The sequence below is a fragment of the Girardinichthys multiradiatus genome, chromosome 13 (assembly GCF_021462225.1).
Source record: "Girardinichthys multiradiatus isolate DD_20200921_A chromosome 13, DD_fGirMul_XY1, whole genome shotgun sequence".
Classification (NCBI taxonomy): domain Eukaryota; kingdom Metazoa; phylum Chordata; class Actinopteri; order Cyprinodontiformes; family Goodeidae; genus Girardinichthys; species Girardinichthys multiradiatus.
The window spans coordinates 42,579,764-42,588,897 of NC_061806.1; the positions used below are offsets into that span (position 1 = coordinate 42,579,764).

The window sequence follows — 9,134 nt, forward strand, 5'->3', positions numbered from 1 at the left end:
CCCCCCCTCCACACACACACACACACACACACACACACACACACACACACACACAACCAGCACCCCCACCATAAACAGGATTCCAGAAAAAATAGACAGATGGAAATCTTAAGTTGTTTTGAATGATGATATATTTAAAAAAATAAATAAAATAGTCATGTTACTACTGTATCCTGGATACGTTTTCACACCCCTTTCCAACTCTGGCCATTTGGTCTCATGGCAACCACAAACTTCTATCACATTTTATTGGGATTTCATGTGAGAGACCGACACAAAGTAACCTCTGAGGCCTTCACATATCAGTTGCATTTATACTCAGATTCAGTTACACACAGATCAGAATCAGAATCAGAATCAGCTTTATTGCTAAGTTCGTACATACAAACAAGGAATTTGACTCCGGTACACTTTCCTCTTTGGTTTTGTTTTTGCATTACATAATATACAAATTTACAATTTACAATATACACATATATAATAGAAAAGGTACATTTGCAACATCTGTATGCTGTTGTTTTGTACTCTATTAAATGTTCATCAGAGAAACAGCCTGGGGGAAGACTCTGGTAATTAAGGGATTTCACAAGGAAAGGGGTTGCACTACATTTTTTCTGGGGTAGCAGAATAAAGAGGGCATGCTACACGTTTAGATTTTTATTTCCAAACACAATTGAAAATGAATCATTTGCCTTCAACGTCTTGATTAAACACTCCTTTGTGTTGGTCTGTCACATAAAACTTTTACAAGATTCTGTAGTTAGTAGCACACCAGCCCAGGTATAATAACTAAAGTTTTCAGGATTTTAATCTGTTTATCTGTAAAACATCCAAAGACCTTCCTCTCCTGCCGGCTGCTTTTTGATTTGTTGCTAATATTCTGATGCAATTACTCCTTTCAGATGCAAATCTGTTATCTTTAGATGGATTTTGAAACCAGAGAATATGTCCAGTTGAAGATTTATATAACAAACATATGAAGATACGGTTCTTTGAAAGCATTTGTCCTTTGTGAATACTAGAACTGGACTTCGCCCACGTCTAAGTATTGATCTTTAGGAGTACCGTCGAACTTTCAGTTCAGGGAACTGAAACAGGTTGTTCTTGACCAGGTTCTGTCCCGGAAACACAGACATACGGAGGCCATGAAGGCTTAACAGTTTGGTGGCAGGCAGCGCACCCGGAGCCTCTTTCCAATAAAACAGATCCACGAGGCAAATCTCTTTCCCATCATTTGTTCAAACTTGAAGAAAAGAACCACTTTTTGCCACTTTCCGAACCAAACACTTCTGAAAAGACAAACTGCACAGCAGAACTGACTTTTATTTATCTAGGTTCTGATGCACAGTCAGATTACTTTAATAAATAAAGTGATAACCACTCTGTCTGAACATTCCTCCTCTCTTGTTTTAAATACAAAATTAAGCTTCAAAAGCAATTTATTTGTGTTTTTGTGTCTGAGCAAAACAAAGATGAGAAAACTGAACAGTTGTGGGCTGAATCTAAATTAGTTTTCTGCTGATGCCAGGACTAACTCTTCACATAAACTCTGAATAAATATTGATCATAGTTTAACATTTAAATTCTTCCTCATTTAAGGCCCCAAATAAAGCTGCCTCATTTTCATGTATAGCACCTTTTATACATAATGCCTCCTGGTAAAAATTTGTAAAATACCTTAAAATAAATTAATCTTTTATTGCAGCAGCAGGATCTCACACTTACATACAAATTCAACCGTTCGTTTGAGAAAATTTATTCAGTGGGGGAAAAAAATCCAGAGTAAAATTCTTTAATAAAATACCTTTCTGAAAACATGTCCTATAAAATGAACGGGAGGTAACTGAAGCATTTTCTAAATGTATGCATCTAAAGATCATTAGAGTTCCTGGGAACTTTCACTGATTCATAATTTCCTGTTTCTCTGTTTCCCCAATATGATCTTACACGACAGAGACTCTTCAAAATAGGAAAGAGAAGAGAACAGGTCAACATGTTTAGCTACACCCAAAGAGAGAGGAGCACCCATGTGCAGTGTTAGTCTTCCTCCAGCATGAATAATTTTGCAAGGCGAAAATGCTAATTACAACAGGAGGAGGCTTTGCATCTCTAAAAGTTACTTTAAACATCTTAAATAATATATGATAGTCTTTTAGGGGAGTGGTGGCCTAGTGGTTAGAACAGGAGGTTTGTGTTCCAGAGGAGACACAAGGGGTCAGGTTTGTATCCCACAGATTACCACTCTGGGTCCCTGAGCAAGACCTTTAGGCCCAGAATGCTCCCCGGGCGCCGCACAATGGCAGCCCACTGCTCCCAGTAAGGGATGGGTTAAATGCAGAGGACAAATTTCATTGTAATGTGCAATGACCAATAAAGATGATGATTATTATTATTATTTAATTTAAGACATTAATATGTGCTTTAAGTGGTCGGAGAAAATCATGTCCTGTCCTCAATAATAAGGCCTATTGTCATCTTTGTGAGGCAGTAAGGAGTACTGCACTAAGTAAGTGCAGAAGCTGACTGTGGTAATGAAATACTTCAAATAAATAAAACAGAACTCTCAAGGGAATCACAGGAGGAACAGGAACAAAAGCTGGACAGGCAAAATATCAGGCAGTCCAACAGAGTAATGGAAGAATCCAGCGATGAACAAATGAGAACTAGAAGCTTAAACACTGAGGGAGGCGTTGAGAATGACATTTAAAGCAGGCGGGTAAAACAGAGGACAAAGTGGAGCAACTGAGGCAGGGAGGGAGGGAGGGAGACTAATAAACACAGAGGAGCTGAACAAGGACACAAAGAAATGTCAAACCCAGAGGAAAACGTTAAGACTGAACTGAGAGAAATAAATCCAAATGGACAAAGAACAGAAAACAAGAATAAACTAAACACAAAGGAAAGAACTAGTATGGAAACACCTTACTGACAATAATGAACACAGACAAACTAACTGAATATGGCAAGACATAAATAAACACCTAGGTAATGAAGAAAACCCAAACACCCAAGACACCTATAATGCTCCTGGTCCTGGTACCGACTAGATATAAAACCCAAACCTTTTACATGTTTTACATAGTTTTGGCAACATTTGGAGCTAATTTTAGAGGGAATATTGTTGGCAAATTATTCAAATTATTTTATCTCTTTCAGTTGAAAATGTAATTAAAAAAAATAACCAACAGGATCATTTCATCCATGATCTCCTGCAGACCCACGGGACAAAAGGTTGAAAATAAACTAGCTTTATGAAAAATTATTTTTTTGACAGAAACAAGATTAACACGATGATGATGAGTTGGTGACCATGACTGTAATGATGAAGAGCAGAACCTGTGAGATGTTTGGTGTTTTAAGTCTGTTGGGACCCACAGCCATGGATTGCAACATGAAAACTCTAGTACAAACGTTTCTGGAACTTTCAAAATAAATTGCATTTAACCGACTTCCAGCACAACTTCAGAAGGGGAAGGGGGGTAACAGCGGACTTCCCATGAAGCCACTGCCCATATAAAATCCCCACCTTTCCAATGGTCCGATCTCTTCCACCGAGACTCCGCTGCGAGGCTGGTCGGAGAGACAGCGCGCTGATGTCTCTTTGCTGGCAAACAGACATAAACTCTTCAAACTGGATCCAAGGTGTCATAAGATCATCGATCATAGGCACTGAGTTAAGTAAGGATGAATCACTGTTTGTGTACCTGGTATTCATTCATAAAAGGGAGATTAAGGTATAAGCATTGCTTGACTTTCTCTCTGAGGCCTGCAGAAGCAAACTGTGTTCCAGAGAAGTCCCCTGCAGAGACGCTGTCTCTACGAAGCAGACTGGAGCGGTTTTACCGGTCTGAAAGGAGGACAACAGGAGCCGCATCACCGTGGTAACGTGCAGCTTGGTCGGCCCGACAACGAGCCGCCCCCCCCAACAGCTTCGGAGGTTAGCTGAAGCTAACCTTCGTTCAAAGTGGATGTTTCTTCAAACTTGGTCGTCGCCCAGACAACTCCTCAGCATGATTCATACGAAGTTAGGGTTTGGGCAGAGAAATAGAGAAAGATTTATGATCTGAACGTTTTTCATTTTATGAAGTTTTGTTTGTGTGAAACTCAGCTATCTTGGTGCTAGCAGGCTATCTGCAGCACCACAGGCTCAGTTTTGTGCTCTGTGTTTCTGTGTTTTTAAAGTTAAGACAAACTTTACTTGAAGGGTGATTTTAACACAGAAGATTGATCATAACGCGCCGCTTATGCATTTTAACCCTTTTATTAACGGTATTTTAAAGGTGTGTGTTTGAATCTGGTGCTAAGCTATCAGCTTCTTTGTTAGCTTTCACTGCTAACGGCTAAGAACACGAATATTTACCCAGAAAGGTTTAGTTTTCAATCCAGTAAATAATAGTTCCTTAACATAATTTTACTAAATTTGATAACTAAGTAAACACCATTAAGCCCCATTTCTCCAGAAAGATTTGGCTCTTTTCCAAAATATTCCCTTAATAATATTTCTTTGAATATTATTTAATAAGTAAAGGCAGCTAATGAGACACCGTTGAGAATTAGTCATCCAGAAGGTTGGTTTTATTCAGCAGATCATTCTTTAAAACATTATTTTATTAAAATAATATTTTATCTGATCTTACAATGTGAATGGTTGTCTAAACGTTTGATGATTATTGTCTAAGTTAGTTCCAAGACTAACTTAACTTCACTTCCAGATTCTTCAAGATAATCCGTGGTTCTCAAACATAAACATTGCATGGTAATGTTGCATCACTCTTTTGGTTATGATTTTCAATCATCTTTAATCAACTTGTTTATAATGTACATAGCCCATTAGTCTTCATTATTCTTTCATTCTGCTTGGTAGTTTAGTTGGATTGTTTTAGCAAAGTATTTTAAGAAATTGTGTGAATTTATTCCATATATGTGCAGAGTTTATGCTGTTCAATAATGTCAGAGCTCGTCTCACACCTTTCTATTCTGTCCTAATACCATCGCCTTACTGGGCTGGTATTCACAGGACAACCTTTAATAGACCCAAATATTATTTGATAAAATATTAAATTATTAATATTAAATATTAAATAATAATTTCAGATTCATAATCACCAGCTTTTATTTTGTTCATTTAGCAGATGGGGAAACAGACTGATTCAGTTTCAATTCAGTTTTATTTGTATAGGCCAGTTCAATACACATGTCATCTCAAGGCTCTTTTCAAGGTCAATCCAATCATACAGATTTCAAGTCGGTTCAGACAGTTTTTTTCTTTTACTTTCACTTTATAAGACGTTTTCAAATACTGATGATGGAAACGATGAACTATGGTTAAAAAGTTGTTAATCTTCCACAAAATCAAGCAAATCCCAACATATTTCAGCAAGTCTTATTTATGATAGAGTGAACATTTTCTTATTGAGAACACAACCTGAGGTCCAATCCATAAAGTGCTTCTGAAGTGTTTTTCTAGCCATCTGTGAGGTTTAATATTAGTTTCTTATTCTCAGTGTATAAAAAGAAACAATAGTGTCAAATCTGTCTTTGAGAGAAGTGGTCAAACAAGCTGGTCTGGGTGAGAAGTGGGAGGAGAAGGTGGAGCATCAGAATGGGCTGAGCTTCACCTGCTGTAGAAAAGTGAATCCTGACCTGAGAGGAGAGCAGAAAAAGGTCTCATCATGGTCTTGGATGATAAAATCTTGGATGTTATTAGTAAAGTCAAAGCTCAGGAGGAGTGAGAGCTTGCATCTGAGGACTGAACAGTTCAGATAAAGGAAACCTGGGGTACTTCACTAGAACATGGAGGACTGTTGGAGATCAGCACTGTTCCTCTGCTTGTTGATGGTGGCCTTGAGTCTGGCCAGTAATGTCCCAACCCATGTGACCACACCGAACCAGAATCATGGAGCCTCAAGCACCGGGAACGATTCCACCACAAACGGTGGCCATGGAACAGCAACAGTTACCACTTTGCCCATCGTGACGTGGAAGTGGCACCATGTCTCCGAACCGTATCTCGTGGCCCTGTGGGTCCTGGTCTCCTGGCTCTGCAAACTGAGTGAGTCCTGAGCAAAACCAACTATTTTATCCATGATGTCCAAAAAATGTAAAGTAAAAAGCAACAAAGATCTATAAAAAAAGCTTCGAAATCCAATTTGATCAGGATTTATGTGGATTAAAGCATTTTTCATGAGTAGGAAAAGTACTTTTTGACCCAAAACTTTTAAATATTTAAATTAAATTTACCACTGGTAGTTCACTTTTATTAGGATTATTTGTTTTTTCATTCATTGTGTCTATGATAACATTAGATCATTCTGAGAGTTCAGTGCATCTTTTAAAGCTGCTCAAGTTTAATATATGTGTATCCATTATATATATAATACACATATATAATGTGTATTATATATATATATATATATATATATATAAGAGCTATAATTGAGTGTAAGCTCAGAAAATGTGAAACTTTAACATGAGTTCAGAGCTTAAATAATACATTTACTGCTTTTATCATGATGTGGAGGTAATGGAGTGACAGTTGCAAAGGTGGGAGAGGTTCGTCCTGTAACCAGTGGGTTTCCAGTTCCAACCCCCACTGCGTCAGTCTCAGTCGTTGTGTCCTTGGGCAAAACACTTCACCCTCCTTGCCTGCTGATGGTGGTCAGAGGCCCCGTAGTGCTGATTGTATGGCAGCCTCACTTCTGTCTACTCCAGGGCAGCCGTGGCTACAGTGTGTGAATGGGTTAATGACAGTCTGTAGTGTAAAGACCTTTGGGGTCTTGATAAAGTGCTATAAAAATACAGGCCATTTAATAAATGTATGAAAAGAACCACTAAAACCCAGGATTCTGCCTCTCTACAGAGGACAACACTTTCCAGTGCTATGTTCTGGTTCGGTGGGATTCCTGGGCTCTTTCTGGGCCTGGAGATTACCTCAAGGTTTCTGATGAAGGACTAAAGAGCTTGAAAAATCTGATGATCTCTTTATTAAATGTACAAAACATCCAACTCTGTCTTGAACTATGAAGGATCAAAGGTGCCACAATTCAATCAATAATGAAGAAATGTTTTTTGCATGATTAATTAATGAATTAATTGGATAGTTCAGTACTTATAAAATATTTAAAGAAATAATTAAATATGAAAATAATGAAATGATGAGTGATAATCCATCCATCCATGGATGTATGCTGATTGGGTGAGAGGTGGGACCACCAGTCCATCACAGGGCAACAGCATTTTAATTGGTCATTGTAATTTGTGTATTTGATAAATTATTGACACATTGATGTGAATGTCGATCCATATGTCTTAGTTTGCTTTCAACTGTCTCATTTATATAAATATTTATTCGTTGAATGATTTATTTGCTGGACCTTTGCCCTAAAGTGCTCCATCTTAACTGTACGTGCAGAGTTTCTAACCCTGAACGATGCAGGAGGCAGATTTAGTTGAAACATCTGAGGCTGCCTGTTCATTGTGAGGAAACAGTTTCCAAAGTCCTTCAGATATCAAACTTTCCTTCACTATTCCTGTAAACGGCCACATCTCAGAGGCCCGAGCAGCTAATCAGGAGGGTTTATGACTCAAGAGTTTTAAAAGATTTCTTATGGTTTCACTTCCCGTGATCCAGACGTTCCAGTAATCTTTTAAAGTTGTCCTTGGGACTCTCTGAAGGTTTCAAGTTTTCCTTTGGACTTCAGTCTAATCTTCTTTGATTAAGGGAAACTAAGTGTCAGGCATTAAGTTTTTCATTCTGTTTGGTGCTTTTCTTAGATTCAAGGAAAAAAAATACAAGTGTTTCTTTCTGACAGTCTGCTGGTAACAAAACCCCCAAATTGTTTCTTTGACTTGTTGTCTGTTATGTGTTGACCCAACTCTGGCTCATCCCTTGAGTTTAGGACCTTTTTCCATGCCTGAAGAAGATTTAATAAACAAAAAACAGAGACATTCTTGTAAAAATGGTCATGAACTGGTCTGAGGAACAGAAACAAATTGAAAACAGAAACTGTGTGAGTGACCTCTGCAGGTGAAACTTCTGTTTTCTCCGGTTTGAGTCTCCAAACATTGCAATTAATGGTTCCTTGTATACACAACAGATGTAAATGGGTCGCAGCTCTGTGGACAATATAAATGAATGAGCATGTGTTGGTGTTTATGTTCACTTGAGCTGACATAAATACGGGACTGTGGTTGGTGTGATGCACAGATGAAGTAAACTCTGAAACTCGGGACTTTTATAACAGCCGTCATCCACCGGCGTCTGGATCAGGTGTAGAAATCAGGCACACCATCATCTAACTGGTCACTCTGAGCGGCCTGCACGTTTTTCTAACATATTTGGACACGACAGGATATTTAACATCAATTTTATCAATCTTGAAAATTTTAAGTGATATTAATACACAATAGTGAAAATAAAACATTTAAACATTTTCTATAATAAAAACTAGTTTTCTTGTTAGTTTCCACCAAAAATGGCTAAAATCACACACATTTATTCCACTTTATAGAAAACAGTGTACAACTAGGAGAGATTGAAAACAGCTGCCAACATGCACAGGTCTGGGTGTCCAAGCAAGTTTGCCCTGAAAACAGACAGCAAGATGCTAAAAGAAGACTCTGAAACCCTAAAATGTAATCACAGGACCTACAGCTGGTTTGGCACAACTTTAACTTTCATTGGAGGTTTGCAAGGAGGAAACCTTTGCTCTATAATATAAAGATGAAGGTCAGACTGAAATTTGCCACAGAAAACATCAACAAATATTAGTTTGAACAGATGAGTGTAAAAGTAAGTTTGAACACCAGGACAGATAACATGTCTGACATTAACAGGGCTGCATGCCAGCAGTGAAGCATGGAGGTAGAAGTGTCATGGTTTAGTCAACTCACCATCTTAGAATCCACCCTGAATTCAATCTGGTCTCAGAGGGTGTGTGAGAAAAAATGAGGAACATTTATAAAAAAAGATGAAAGCTAAAGCAGAACTGCAACATGAGAATGATACAAAACACGCCATACCATCAAGAACCGGCTGAGAATAAGAAATGGAAAGTCCTGGGCCTAGTCTAAGCCCAGATCTTAATCTCACTGAGATGCTGTGGGGTGACATTGCAGAAAGTCCTCAAACATCT

The 9,134-nt window shown here is 38.2% G+C and overlaps 1 protein-coding gene across 1 annotated transcript in view; it reads left to right on the top strand.

Moving 5' to 3' along the window:
• Nucleotides 1-5,670: 5,670 nt before the first annotated feature.
• Nucleotides 5,671-9,134, top strand: part of LOC124879811 (sodium/hydrogen exchanger 3-like) — a 35,596-nt gene continuing 32,132 nt past the window's right edge. The window contains exon 1 of the mRNA XM_047384557.1: nt 5,671-6,052. Within this exon, the coding sequence (XP_047240513.1) occupies nt 5,794-6,052 (259 nt within the window). The 5' untranslated portion in view covers nt 5,671-5,793. The remainder of the gene's footprint in view (nt 6,053-9,134) is intronic.